We start from the raw sequence: 14332 nt of genomic DNA, 5'->3' as shown, positions 1-14332 counted from the left end.
CGGAGGTGTGTGGGGGAGCATGAGGTAGCCTCCCAGTGGGCCTTCCCCCACTGTTCCTTCTCTCCCATGTTTCTATTAGATACTTCTTCGGATAGATTTTCAGCTCAGGAAGTATGAGTAGTGATATCATTGTGGTGTCTTCTGCTGTTTCTTTACAGAATGTGGGTTTAGGTATTTATAGAAGGTTTCAGGATGTGCAAATACCGATGAACCCCTTCTCTGTGTTTTGTTTAGACTTCCTGGGAATGAAGATGGTCGGGGAGCTGCTGCGAATGTCGGGCGCCTTCTTCATGCGGCGCACCTTTGGTGGCAATAAACTCTACTGGGCGGTGTTCTCTGAATACGTGAAAACCATGTTGCGGGTAAAGGCAGATAATTTCCCGGTACCTTCAAGCCGCATTTCCTTTTCGCTCAGGCTTGAGCTTGCCATAGGATCTTACTTAAATTCTTCACTCCCGAGTGGCCCACTTGGCTACTTGTCCCCCACAGTGTGTTTCAGGCTGGGGGTGGGGGACAGCTTGGGGAAAGGAATCAAAAGAACCTTTTCTCACTTTGAGACTAGGCAATGGGTTTTGTGTTTTGTTTTGTTTGTTTGTGTTTTCTCTTTAAAGAATGGTTATGCTCCTGTTGAATTTTTCCTCGAAGGGACAAGAAGTCGCTCTGCCAAGACATTGACTCCAAAATTTGGTAGGTCCTTTAGAGATCGAAAGAATACACGTCCAGGTGTGGGGTCATCATAGCTGCTAAATATGGCTCGACACTTTTTTATGGCAAGATCATTTTTTTCTTTATAAGTGTAACTGTTTCTTTAAGTTGTAACTGTTTCTGTGTATGGGCTGTGGATATAATGTACACTTCCTGTTTACGAACCCTCATTCGCTCCACATTTCACTACATACAGAAAACCATTTCTCCCTGTTGATAGGTCTTCTGAATATTGTGATGGAACCATTTTTTAAAAGAGAAGTTTTTGATACCTACCTTGTTCCAATCAGCATCAGTTATGATAAAGTATTGGAAGAAACGCTTTACGTGTACGAGCTTCTAGGGGTTCCAAAGCCAAAAGAATCTACAACTGTACGTAAAGGATAACCAAACTTGATTTTCCTTGAATTTAGAGAAAATGCTGGTTTGTACACCAGCTCCTTTCTGAACTTACTCTTCTTTGTTCCATTCCCTCTGTTTTGATACTATTAGGGATTGTTGAAAGCCAGGAAGATCCTCTCTGAAAATTTTGGAAATATCCATGTGTACTTTGGAGACCCTGTATCACTTCGATCTCTGGCAGCTGGGAGGATGAGTCGGAGCCCATATAATTTGGTTCCAAGGTGCAAGACCTGTGTTTTCATAACTGATGTAGAAATAAGGATGAGCATCTGGAAGTGTGTGGTTGGGCTTCTAGGACTGAACCTGGTTATCTGAGATCACATAGCAGGGAAGCGGAAAGCTCCAACTAAAGAACTATGTTTGTGGGGCGCCTCGCCGCTCGGCGGGTGGAGCATGCGACTCTTGATCTTGGGGTTGTGAGTCTGAGCCCCACACTGGGTATGGAGAATCACATAAAAGGTAAAAAAAAAAAAAAAATTTAAGGAAAGAATTGTATTTGCCAATTATACAGCCAGCCCGCAGGATATGTATGTCGAATACCCAAAGTCAGATGGTGCTGCTCGTTCTTCTCAGGAGAACCAGTACCCTCCTGCCTATACTATGCTCCACCACTTAGTACCCTGCCCATTCTGTGGGCAGGGCAGTGGCTGAGCACTACTAGTAGGTCAGCCAAAGTATATAGTAAGTATTATTTTTGATCCTAGAAGGGATTACGTGACAACGAATGAGGGTGACTCGCTCCCCTCAAGGTTATAGTTTTGTTTTGTTGTTTAAGATTTTATTTATTTATTTATTTGGGGAGGGGGGGAGAGAGAGAGAGAGAGAGAGACAGACAGTGGGAAGGTGGGGGAGGAGAGCAAAAGGAGAGGGATAAGCAGACTCTGCACTGAGCACAGAGTCCGACACGGGCTCGTGACCTGAGCCGAAACCAGGAGTCAGATGCTTAACCGACTGGGCCACCCAGGTGCCCCCAGAAGGCTGTAGGTTCATGGGCACAGATATGTGCTTTCAGGATGCAGGTACAGACACACACCTGGGTTTTTTTAGGAGAAGCACACCTGGGGAAGTAAAGGAGACAGAACCCATCTGTTCAGCCAGGCTGCCCGTGACTACAATATCACTCGTCATTTATCTGTCATGCCAGGGGGCCCATGGCCGCCGGCGTGCGTCACTAGCCGCTTCCTCAGCTCTGCAGCGGATGTTAGCTTAGCTTTCCCTCTCTAGCTCTCAGATTGGGTCCGCCAGGTGTTCTCTAGGACCGGGCGCCCTCATTGGTCCTAGATTTCACGCGAAGCCACCTTACCGTGGGGCTGCTTTAGGTCCTGCGCCTATCCCTGCTTCATCCCGCTCTGCCCAGGCTCCGGAGAGCATCTGATTCCAAGGTTGCTGACACACGCCTGAAGAATCTGTCAGGCGAGGATCGTGGCAGTACGTGGCAGGCGACCTTGTGGTTTTTAGAAGGGCAGGGCGGCCGCCAGGCAAACTGGATGGCCTGTGCAGCACAGACATGAGTGGTCACATGTTCCCTGGAACGCATGTTCTGGGAGACAGGTGTTCAGAGCGCAGAGGATTCCAGAAGGACCCTGTCGTCCAGTCTACTGGCGGAGGCCTCCGTTCTCACGGGGGAATTGATGGATCCACTGATAAAGCCGCAGCAGTTGTGGTTTTTGTGGGTTGTTGTTTTTGCCTGGAACCCAAAAGAACAGGACTCTGTCCCATGGGGCAGGCTACACTGTAGTCAAGTCAGGGTGTAGTCTCGCATTGTGACCTGAGAGAATTCGGTTGGCAGAAAGTCGGAAAAGCCTTCCCAAGGGTCTGTCTCTGCGCCCCCCCGCCCCCGCCACTCACCTCGGTGCACGCCACAGAGCAGTGACTCGGTCTTCACTGTTCTCGTAGGTATATTCCTCAGAAGCAGCCGGAGGACGTGCACGCCTTCGTCACGGAAGTGGCCTATAAGATGCAGCTGCTGCAGATCCAGAACCTGGTCCTGAGCCCCTGGGCCCTAACGGCCGCCATTCTGCTCCAGAACCGGCCGGCCATGGACTTCGACACCCTGGTGGAGAAGACTTTATGGCTCAAAGGCTTAACCCAGGCCTTCGGGGGCTTTCTCACTTGGCCCGGTACGTATGTGGGATGCATGTCCTGAGAGTGCTTGCTTTTTATTTCTTACTCTGGAAGAATCCTTGCCCAAGCATGAAAAAGCCTGTAGAGGACACGGAGCAAAGCTTTGCTCCGAGAGAAAAAAAACTTTACTTGTTGGTATCACTCTGGGACATTGCAGCACAATCCCTCGAGAATGAGTAGTGGTTCACACACCGTGTCCTCCTGGACACTCAGTACCTGGAGAGCGAGAACACCGTATCCTTGGCACCCAGCGGCCCGGAAAGTAAGTGGATCTTCTCGTCCTCCACGCATTCCTCCCTCCACGCCACCTCTTTATTTTCATTTTTTCTAAATTTTTGTTACCGAAACACGGTTGGCATAGCATGTCCCGCTTGTTTCTGGTGTGCAGTGCTGGTGTGACAGCTCCGTGCACGACTCGCTGCTCGCCACGACCGGGGTGGTACGCCCTCCTTTTAAACCTTCTTGTATTCGCAACCCATTTGCCTCACTGCGTCCTAAGGACTAAAGGGCCAGTCATGTAGAACTTTATACAATTCTCTGAAAACGATAGCTTTGTAAAAGCCTCATTAGAGTTACAAATACTGTGCTGGGAGTTTGGGATGTTCTATGATAAGTGTTAGCTTTAGTCCCGTTTTCAATCTCTCTGGGTTAAAATTGCAGAGACCGCTGTCAGAAGTGGGATCCATTTATACGCAGCTCCCTGCTGTTCGTCGTTAAACCTCTTGAGTCTGGTCGGTGCTGGGAACAGCCAGGGATACAAAGGGGACAAGCTGCAGCCTCTGTGAGGTTCTCCTGCCTTGTGGAAGTCAGGGCTGGGTGATCTAGAGACAAGGTCCAGTGAAGTAAACAGAGAGAGCTATGGATGGGGGTGCCTGGGCCGCCCAGTCAGTTAAGCGTCTGCCTTTGGTCGTAATCTCAGGGACCTGGGATCGAGCCTCAGGTCAGGCTCCCTGCTCATCAAGAAGTCTTCTTGTCCCTCTCCCTCTGCTGCTCCCCCTACTCGTGTGCGCTCTCTCTCTCTCTCTCAAATAAATAAGAAAATATTTGGAAAAAAAAAAAAAAAAAGAGCTATGGACAGACCACAGACAGTTGCTGAGAATACTGTGTAGGGAAGGGTCCCTGCTCTGGGAAGGTTTCATAGAAGTGACTTTTGATGTCGAGTTTCACCTTGATGGAAAAGGAGGAGCCGTTCAGGAAGACGCGTGGGTGAGGGATTGCTCACACAGGAGCAGGTTTTAAGCAGGGAAGCATGACTGAAAACAGCTGTAGCAAACAGCCCATGTCAGCTTTAAAGGTGGACGAGCTACGAGATGTGTAGGCGAAACGGCTCACAGAAGGGACATCAGACTGGATGGCGGTCACCAATGGGGAAATGAAGATGAGTCAGACACATGTCCCAGTATTTTCATGGTCTCCTGGGAGTGTGATTCAGGTGGGAGATCCTGGAAAAGAACAGGTAAAGTGCTGACTCCCGCAGGCCCGGGAGCCTGTGAGAACACAAGCGCCTCTTGCAAGGTGGGGTCGATGCGCGGCCAGTCCATGGCCGAGAGTCTCTGTTGAGCAGCTAAAGTAACTGCAGCTACCAAGTGGGTATTAAGTAGCCGTCGTGGAGAGTGATTCAGCACATTTCCTAATTCAGTTCCTTTTTTCTTCTTACTCCACTCATCTTGCCTGCGTTCTCATGGCTGGAGCTCTTTACCGTATCCTATTGTCCTGGCATACTGTTCTGTGCTCTGTGATGTGTGTAACAGTATCATAGGTTGTATCGTTACCTTGAGCAAGCTGGCCCAAGGCCTGTGAGCCCAGAACGGTGTGGTGGAGCCCAGAAGGAAAGCCACACCCTTCGGTTGACCTCTTGGCCAGCTGGAGTGGTGTCCCTTTGGTTACGTAGCCCAGCAGCCTGCTGTGTGGCCCAGGGTAACAGGAAAATGATCTCCCTTGCCAAGAAGGCTGACTGTCACCATGTCTCTGGTGTGCTTCGGTAGTTCTAACTCCTTGGCTATCTCCAGGCTAGTGAAGTGTCAGTGGAGTGAGTTACCAGCATCTGAAACCGGCCCCATCGTTTCGTTTTCTCGGATGTGGGAAAACCAGAAAAATCTCACCAGGGAGGCCTGGTGCTAGGGGAGTGCCTCTTGGGTTGCCCTTTGCTTCACCAGCAAAGTTGCAAAACAATATTCTTGCAGTCTTGGAATTAATTGATCTAAGCAGGGAGTGTGTGTGTGAGCGAATGAAGCACGTTCTAATCGTGAACCTTCTGGTATGTGATTTTCTTGTCCTGTAACTTGCTTTTACAGTCCTTGGGACACACTTGGTTCCTGAGGATGTGTTGGTTTTCAGAGCGGGAATCGATAGGTATTTCAGAAGAGATGACAGATTGGGGGTAGATAAGAAGGCGTGTTAAATGTCTTTAGAGAGAGAGTTATAGTACTTTCATAGTCTCTTTCACAGGGCGCCTGGCTGGCTCCGTTGGAAGAACATGGAACTCTTGATCTCAGGGTCATCAGTTTGCGCCCCACATTGGGCACAGAGATTACTTTAAAAAAAAAAAAAAAAAGTGTCTTTCCCATAGGGTCTCATTACTTCGATTGGTAGAGCCCAGAGCTCGAACCTGGCACTTGAAAGTGAATGTGCCAGGCCACGAGCATTGCTGGACACCCAGCAGAGACCCGTCCCATCTCCGCCGCCCGCCTGAATGACTTGTCTCTGTGTGTAGATAATGAGCCTGCTGAGGAGGTTATCCAGTCCAACATTCTCCTGCATTCCAACATCGCTAGCCTCGTCAAAGACCAGGTGGTTCTGAATATGGACTCTGGAGACTCTGAAGTGGTCGATGGACTTATTTTCCAGCATATCACCCTCCTCATGTGCTCGGCCTACAGGAACCAGTTGCTCAACATTTTTGTCCGCCCTTCCTTAGTAGCTGTGGCACTGCAGATGACCCCCGGGTTCCGGAAAGGTAACTCGTGGGAATGTGGTCTTGAACTTTGGAAGAGACCTGGCCATCCAGTTCCACATAGGGAGCAACATTTGAAGCCTTACAGTGCTCAGCCACATGTGTGCACCCTAGACAGCAGCAAAAGTGGGGCCTGTACACTCAGAAGCTGTTAGGTTTGTGCCCCCAGTACATGGCCCTCTGCTTCAAATTTGGGAATGGAAAGGGATGGAAGAAATTAACCTAGACCTCTTCTTTTATAAATACGGAAAGTGAGGCCTAGCATGTTACGTAATTACCTGAGCACGGCTGTGAGATTATAGAGCACAGCTCTCCCTCTCCTGGCCTGAGGCCCTTTCTCCCTTATCTGACAGAAGGTGGGGGGGTGGGGGAGTGGGTAAACAGTCCAGCAGTGCAGGAGTGCCATCTGGATACGTAGGCGTGTTCTAGTGGCACTGAGGGGGGAACCATGAATAACACCCTTTTGTTCCCAGGAACCTGTCGTCAAGGTCCAGGGTGTTCTACCCAGGCTCCCCCGGAGTTACTGAAGGGTGAACCCCACCTTTCAGTTGTTCCAGAGTGTGGATTAGATGCTGATGTTCTCATTTTTGTTTTTCAACGCTCCATAGATCATTCTAAGGAAGAGTCAGACTTTGACCTTTAGCCTTGGAAGGAGCCTCAGGTCCTGTGTCCATGCCCTCGTTCATGAATGAGGAAACGGGCCAGACAAGTCAGCTTCGTTCAAGACACAGAAAACTTAAATCTTGGTCTTAGTTCTGAGGTTTCTTACATCGGAGTTCGTTCACAGCTACGGGGATGGTACCTGCGTGATCTTCTAGAGTGTTGGGACCACCCTGAACTTGGAGACAGCACAGCGTGTCCACATGTCTACATATTCTTCTAATGAGAGCGTTCATAGCCTGTGTCAGAAAGATGAAGAAACCTCTGTTCTTCATTAACTAATGGGCAGGGGAGACCTATGTTTCTGGAGAATGAGACAGTATTTTCTGTTGTGTGCTGGTGTATTCTAGTGCTAAAGATATGGGAAAGACAACAGGAAATAGGACTAGAGAAGGTATCGAAGTAATTCATTCCTTTCCTTCTCTACTCAGGAGCCGTGGGCAGGGGATCATGAAGCACTCTAGCTCCTTAGAAATGTAGCCTCTCACACATCAGCACACTGACTGGATAGAAGCCTGGCTGTGACTCAGGTCTAGCTCTTTGCACTGCTACACTATAGTGCGCTCTGTAGGTAAACTTTGGATTGGCTGTATAACTTCCTTTGGGGGCCTGCATTCTCGCCCTTGGCATTGAATAATAGGCCTTTGGAGTGCTGCACTTTGGAGATTTGTAGACTTCTTGGTACTTCCCGAAAATTTAAAACCAGCATTGTAATTGGATGTAATTTATTTATTTCCAGAGGATATCTACAGTTGCTTTCACTTCCTGCTCAGTGTTTTTTCAGATGAGTTCATCTTCCTTCCAGGAAACACACTAAAGGTAAATCTTTACAGCCAAAGAGCACGAGTGTGTTCACAGTGTGAGTTCTGGAAGTGGTAGGCTTGGATTCAAGCGTGTGACTTCCCTTTCCCCAAGGCTGGTACACAGCAGAAATAACAAAACTCTTGGACACTCACATTTTGATGAGCTCTGTTTTGATTCTTGGTCAAGGTTAATCAGTAACGTAGGGATTATTTGGTGAAAAGAAAGTCTTAAACCTTAAACCTTGAGTGCAGCCACTGTAAGTAAGTCAACACTGGTTAAAAAATTTATCAGCCGGTACACATTTTCCTGTTAACAACTTGTTGCAATGTATGGGGCCCTTTGCTTTGAGATTAGAGAGCAGTGGTCTTGCCTGACGGTATAGACAGCTCGTGAGGGATCGGACCCTCAGAGCTGGACCTCAGATGTGCTAGGACAGGGGATATACCAGGATAGACAGAAGGTGGTCAGGTTTCTGTACACTGTGCCGAGGAGCCCAGGTTTTACTCCGTTGAGAACGAGGCCAGCAGTTTTTTGAGCATTAGCATAATTCCACATATCTTTAGGACCAGCTGTATGCTCTATTTAAAATTTAAGGAATGTGGCTGTGCAAAGTGAGAAAAAGCCATCACCCAGGTCATGGTTTCTAAGGCTCCTGAATCTCTTGTGTGTTCACTGTGTTTGGGGTTCAGCATTTTGAGTGTTCGAACACATGCTTCTCTGGCTGCTATCTAATAAGCAGAACCTTTTGGACGGGTTGTAGAATTAGCTGGTGTTCTCTAGTTCTGAGGACCCATGGCTGTGTTTACTGAGACCAGCAGAGTTCCTGTTAACCTAAATTAGTGGATGCTCCCTGTCTTCTCCCCTCCCTTCCCAGGACTTTGAAGAAGGCTGTTACCTCCTCTGTAAAAACGAGACAATACAAGTGACGACAAGAGACATCCTAGTTACAGAGAAAGGAAATACCGTGTTAGAATTTTTAATAGGTCTCTTTAAACCTTTTGTGGAATGTTATCAGGTATGTATCTCTTTTGCAAGTTCTCCTTCATCGCCCCCGTATCCAGTATAACTAAGACCTCCCACCCCGTGCTTGCTTCCTTCTGGTCCGGAGGGCAAGTGCCTTCCCCAGGTGAATGGTGGAACTAGAGATTGCTCAGCAAGTTGGAAGAGTCACCTCTCAGGTGAAGACCTTGCTCCCCTAAAGGGGTCCCTTACAGACCCCAGAGGGTAACAGCTTCAGGATGCCCAGAACCACACCTAGACCCGAGTGCCATCACACTGTACCTTCGAGGCTTTTCTCGTAGCTCGGTGTTTGCTACATCGCAGGCACTCAGTCAACGCAAGACTGGAATGATTCATCATGTCAGTGATTGTATCACTAAAGGCTAATGGAAGGGGAAGTAACGGTTCAAGTGCAAGTATCCAGAAGAGTCAGTCAGAGCTCTAAGGAGTGGTTAAACAGAGGGGGGGGTGGTAGAGATGCCGGGCAGGAATGGTGCCAGGGTTCCAAGGGCAAGGGGAGTTTGCAGGGGCTGTACATATTCACCAGAAGCGGCCCTGGCTCTGAGCTCTGAGCGCTCAGCGCTGGTCAGCGGCCCCCCGGGACCGACATTCTGGCAGGGGGTGCTCTGACCCATGACAGAGCGAGCCCCTGTGCCAAGTCCCGCGCTGAGCGGGCAGCTGAGAAGTGGCCCTTCTGCCCATAAGCACTTTTTGCGGTATAAGTCTTCAAGCATCTGGGGTCCCAACAGGCTCTTAGGTGTTTTTAGGGAAAAAGCAGTTACACAGAATCTGGCCACTTTCTTCCTGAGCAGTGCAAGACCTGTTCAGCTGATGGTAATTCACTCAACTTGCAACAATTCAAGTGAGGAAGTGTATTCTAAGCAATGTCAGTATGAGTTCACACGCTGGTCTTCCAACTCTAAGCAGTGATACCAGCTCCAGGGCGACCTCGTAAGAATTCTGTAGCTTCTCTGTGCTCCAGCCTTAGAGAGCCTTTATTCTGCTCCCACACGAGGTAGCTTTCTGTCATGGGGGCCACGGCACGGCCGTCGCCAGTGCAGGGCGTTTGGCTGCCTTTTTTCTCTTTCCCCTCACCCTTTCTGTTAAAATCAGATAATTTGCAAATACCTCCTGAATGAAGAAGATGACTTCACTGAGAAACAGTACTTGGCTGGAGTCCGAAAGTTCACGGGTCAGCTTCTGGATCAAGGTTAGTCACACCACCGTGCGTGGCGACTTCTTGCAGTTGAGAACAAAAGGGTCCACTGACTCTTTCTCCCTCGCAGGTGCCTCGCAGTGTTACGATGTCTTGTCCTGCGACGTGCAGAAAAATGCCTTAGCAGCTTTTGTGAGGCTAGGTGTGGTGGAGAAGAAGAAAGTGTAAGTACTGCACACGGGACTGCGGGAACAGTGGCCGCTAATGGCCGCTGAGCACGGAATGCAGAGCAAGTCCTCGAAACAGGATATCCTGCTTCCCTCCCCTGCCTCCCGATGAGTTATGTCAGTATGAGTTACTGTGCAAGTTTTATGTGGTTATGAATGAAGACGGTATTGAAGCAAAGAAAGAAAGTGTTCTAGGCCAGCATTTTGGCCTTGACCTAATATTGAAATGTATAGATGAATTGTAAGAGAGATTTTGGGGGAGTGTAGTAGAGAGAGAGTGTGTTTGTGTGTGTGTGTGTGTGCACGCACACCTATATACACACACAAACATGCATGTTAGTACATAAAGACACACCTATGTGTGCAGATAGTTCGCTGTTTCCTCTCTGAGTGAAGGAATTGAAGAGTGACCCAGCTTCGTGGGGAGAGTCTCGTAGTATATCTCTCCTGTCATCAGGGGGGTGAAGGGTGAAGCCAGCAAGTAGGGCAGGAGCAACAGGATTGTCGGCTACTGAAAGACTTGGCCTTTGAGAAGTAGTCTTGGAGAACCCGGCTGGCTCAGTCGGTAGAAACTATGATTCTTGATCTTGGAGTCATGAGTTAGACCCCCACGTGGGGTGTAGAGATTTAAAAATAAAAATAATAAACTTGAAAAGTAGTCTTGGTATGCCTGGGTAGGTCAGTCGGTTAAGTGTCTGCCTTCGGCTCAGGTCATGATCCCAAGTCCTGGGATTGAGCCCCGCATTGGGCCTCTTGCTCAGCGGGGAGCCTGCTTCTCCTTCTGCCTGTCGCTCCCCTTGTTTGTCTTCTCTCTCTGTGTCTCTGTCAAATAAATCTTAAGAAGAAAAGAAAAGAAGTCATACTATATAAGATAATAATGAACGTCTACTTCCCCCACCCAAGTTTATGTAATAAGAGCTTTTTGCTTTTTTCCCCAGAAATAGTGACACTGTATTTAATGTGAACGAACCTGCCATGAAAAAATTAGAAGAAATGCTTGGTAAGTACAGTTCAGGGACCCGTGATGGGTTTTCACATTGTATTTATCACCATCCAGTAAGACGAGAAAGTAGACTGTGGCACCGGATACTTTATCAAAATGAACAACAGTTTTAATACAAACAGAATTATTTATATCATCTAGGTTTTTCTCAAGGGAAGTAAGGAGAAAGTGCAGAGGAAACACAACAGGCAGAACATGGTCGATCTTCTGCAACATAACTGTCAGCATCTACCATAACTAATGAGGGTCTGAGGTCTGGACCCCTCACATCCCATCTCGGTGGACATGGAGAAAATACCTCTTGTCTGAGCCCTTGGATTTATTCCCCTCCTCTCTACTCTTGGATCCCTTCTTTCCCTGGCAAAGGGTTGGGATCAGTGTTCATAGCGTATAGACTTCCTGAACTCAGAATTGGAGCTGATAGCATATCCTTAGAATAATCCGACCCTTACTCTCCTCCAGATGCCATCAGCTTATCAATAGGTAGTTCAGTCCAGAAAGGCAAGGTTGTTTGTTTGCAGTACGAAGAGAGAGTCAAGAGTGTGGATGTAAGGAAAGAGATCAAAGAGGTCAGAGGAAGTAGTGAACATTTCTCTTAGGGATGATGGGGTAGTTTTGGAACAGGAGGGTGTCAGTATTTGAAAAAAAAAAAAAAACTGTCTGCTGATTGTATTGAATAAGCACAACATTGTTGAATGGATATTCTTGTAAGTAGTATTCTTGTACCTAAACGTAATCCAGTACGTTTGTTAAGCCTGCGTGAAGAGCTTCAGGTCGCCGTCCGGTGGGATGAGGGGAAAACATATGGTAAAACAGAATGGCTGAAGAAAAAGGGTAGAAGGCAAAGAAATGGTTGACATCAGTGGGGAAGATGGAAATACTAGTTTCTTGTTGAAGAAAATAGGAAGGTTGAAATCTCCGTCTTCTGTTTATATTATGTCTGAAATCTGAGAATATGTAACCTGAATCTCGATTTTGAATTTGGTAAGAGGAGCATCTAGCTTTGAAACAACCTCCAAAGCCCTCATTCTGTGAGGATGACGGAATTGATTTCTTAATCACAGGTGGCAGATATGACATGGGTACGACTGTGCTAGAACATACTAGAATGAAAGTCCCGAAGGCAAACTGTTCTGATTCTGGCTCTGCCCCTGGTTGTAGGGCGGTGGGTGGGGGCTGCTGCTGCTTCCCCCGCAGAGAGGGTGGGTGTTCTCCCTCGGTGCTCTGTCAGCCTCTGGAACCACGAGGCTTAAACAGCTTGGTGAGGAAGGGCAAACTCAAGGTCATTTCATGGGCTTGCTTTTTTTTTTCCCCTTAGATTGTAAGACACCAGTAGGAAAGCCAGTGACTGCAAAACTTTAATATTGCCAAACAGTTACAGGAAATTTGGTTACATAATTGCTGTCATCCAAGGACTCACTCCAGCAAGCAGGGACATGAAGGAAGAGAGCCATCTGCTCGTGCTTCTTAGGACAGCCGCGGGCTCAGCGGAGAGGAAGAGGAGACCGGCAGAAGGGCAGTCCACGTAATGCTCTCCACGACACTTAAAAAGGCTTTCGTGTCCAACTCTGTGTGTGTTTTAAAATAAAATAGCCTTTGGAAACATGTTTGGAAAAACAAATCCCAGTCCTGTTTCACTAACACTTTTTATCTTACCATCACATGTATTAAACCTGTTGTGCTGACTTGTGAATTACGCTGTGACATGGACACTGCCAGCGCGGCTGTCAGGAGCAAACCACCGGGAAGGGCACAGCTCTGTTTCTCGTGGCTGCCCTTCCGCGCAGTGGCCTCAGTCCGGTCCAGGTTGGGAGAGCTGTGTAATCACTTCGCTAGCTTCCGTAAGTTTGCCACCCAAGGGCCTCATCACTAAAAGTGCTTCAGAGGAAGTACGTGCGACGAAGAGAACTTAGTGATGTAGCAGGAATAGGCTTAAGGGAAAAAAATGGGCCTAAGAATTTGGGAGAAGAGGGGCTCCGTCAGTAGAGCGTGTGACTCTTGATCTTGCTGTCGTGAATTCAAGCCTGATGTTGGGTGCAGAGATTACTTAATCTGTCGGGCGCCTGAGTGGCTCAGTCGTTAAGCGTCTGCCTCTGGCTCAGTCATGATCTCGGGGTCCTGGGATCGAGCCCCACATCGGGCCCCCTGCTCGGCAGGGAGTCTGCTTGTCCTTCTCCTCTGTCCTGTCCCCCTGCTTGTGCTCGCTCGCTTGCTCTCTCAAATAATCTTTTAAAAAAATGAAAGTAAAAAGTAAACTTTAAAAAAAAATTCAGAAAAGTTTGAAATACGACGGGTGAATACCAAACACTGACAGACGGCCACCTCTGGGAGTGACGTTGAAGTCAAGCACTCAGATGAGCCAGTGCCAGCCCTCGAAGTGTGGGCGTAGGGGTCCGGGGGTGAGGTATGCAGAGAGAAGAGAGATCAGAGTGTCCCGCGGCTGCTTCTGGAGCCTGAAAGACCAGCGTGGCTGACACAGGAGAGGCAGGGGTGGTGGTCGGCTTGGGCTGCCATGATGAGCTACGATGGGACGGGGGTGGCTTACACAGCAGAGGTTTCTTTTCCTCCCAGTTTCCGAGGCTACAAGTCCCCAGATCAAGGTGCCAGCAAGGTGGGGTTCCTTCTCAGGCCTCTCTCTGGGCTCACGGGAGGCCCCATCTTGCTCGCGCTCCCACGGCACCGCCAGCCTCGCTACTCTGCACAGTCCCGGCTACTCCCCAGAGGCTCCATCTCCGCAGTGATGTGGGGGCAGGGTGGTTGGGGCTCCAAGATCAGAATTTGGGGGGCCACAAGTCAGTCCGTAGCAACAGGGTCAACACAGATGAGGGCTTAGGGACTCGTAAAACATCGGAACAGGAATATAAGTGCCTCAGAAAACGTTGCAGAGTTTCGGCGTGTGGCGCCAGGGCTGGCAGTGTCCAGAGCCCTGGAATGGGCACTGGTTTTGCAAACGCCAGGCTATCTCTGCTGCCCACACAGACTGCGGAAAGCCCCGGGGCCAGTCTGTGCGCCAGCATCAGGGATGTCCTCTGTGTCACTCTGCTTGTTTGGGAAGTCGGAGGTTCACGTCTGTTGATACGAAGGAGGAGGCAATTAAGCAATGTTCCCTGGCAAAGGATTTCATGGCACGCCGGTTAGACGGGCAGGGGCACCCAGCTGCTGCCGCCCAGGGAGAGAGTGTGAGTCCAGACAGCTGAGAGCCTGGGAGCCGGGCCGCTCGTTTCTGACCAAGTACACCTTAGACCGAATCCCCACTCACCCTGCTCTGGTTATTTGGTTTTCTCCGTGACAGTCGTACT

At 48.8% G+C, this 14332-nt stretch overlaps 1 protein-coding gene across 1 annotated transcript in view; it reads left to right on the top strand.

Annotated features, from left to right (window-relative positions):
* The window catches only part of GNPAT (glyceronephosphate O-acyltransferase), a 35260-nt gene extending 22606 nt beyond the window's left edge, over positions 1–12654 (top strand). The window contains exons 5-16 of the mRNA XM_032841132.1: positions 235–362; positions 612–687; positions 926–1077; positions 1198–1328; positions 3004–3227; positions 5945–6187; positions 7584–7663; positions 8523–8663; positions 9761–9857; positions 9934–10027; positions 10969–11030; positions 12352–12654. Coding sequence (XP_032697023.1) covers positions 235–362; positions 612–687; positions 926–1077; positions 1198–1328; positions 3004–3227; positions 5945–6187; positions 7584–7663; positions 8523–8663; positions 9761–9857; positions 9934–10027; positions 10969–11030; positions 12352–12395 — 1472 coding nt within the window. The 3' untranslated portion in view covers positions 12396–12654. The remainder of the gene's footprint in view (positions 1–234; positions 363–611; positions 688–925; positions 1078–1197; positions 1329–3003; positions 3228–5944; positions 6188–7583; positions 7664–8522; positions 8664–9760; positions 9858–9933; positions 10028–10968; positions 11031–12351) is intronic.
* Positions 12655–14332: the final 1678 nt, after the last annotated feature.

This window comes from Lontra canadensis, unplaced genomic scaffold (assembly GCF_010015895.1).
Source record: "Lontra canadensis isolate GAN:19392208 unplaced genomic scaffold, GSC_riverotter_1.0 scaffold120, whole genome shotgun sequence".
NCBI classification, from domain to species: domain Eukaryota; kingdom Metazoa; phylum Chordata; class Mammalia; order Carnivora; family Mustelidae; genus Lontra; species Lontra canadensis.
Note: the sequence above shows the minus strand (reverse complement) of the source record. Positions and strands in the feature narration are given on the sequence as shown.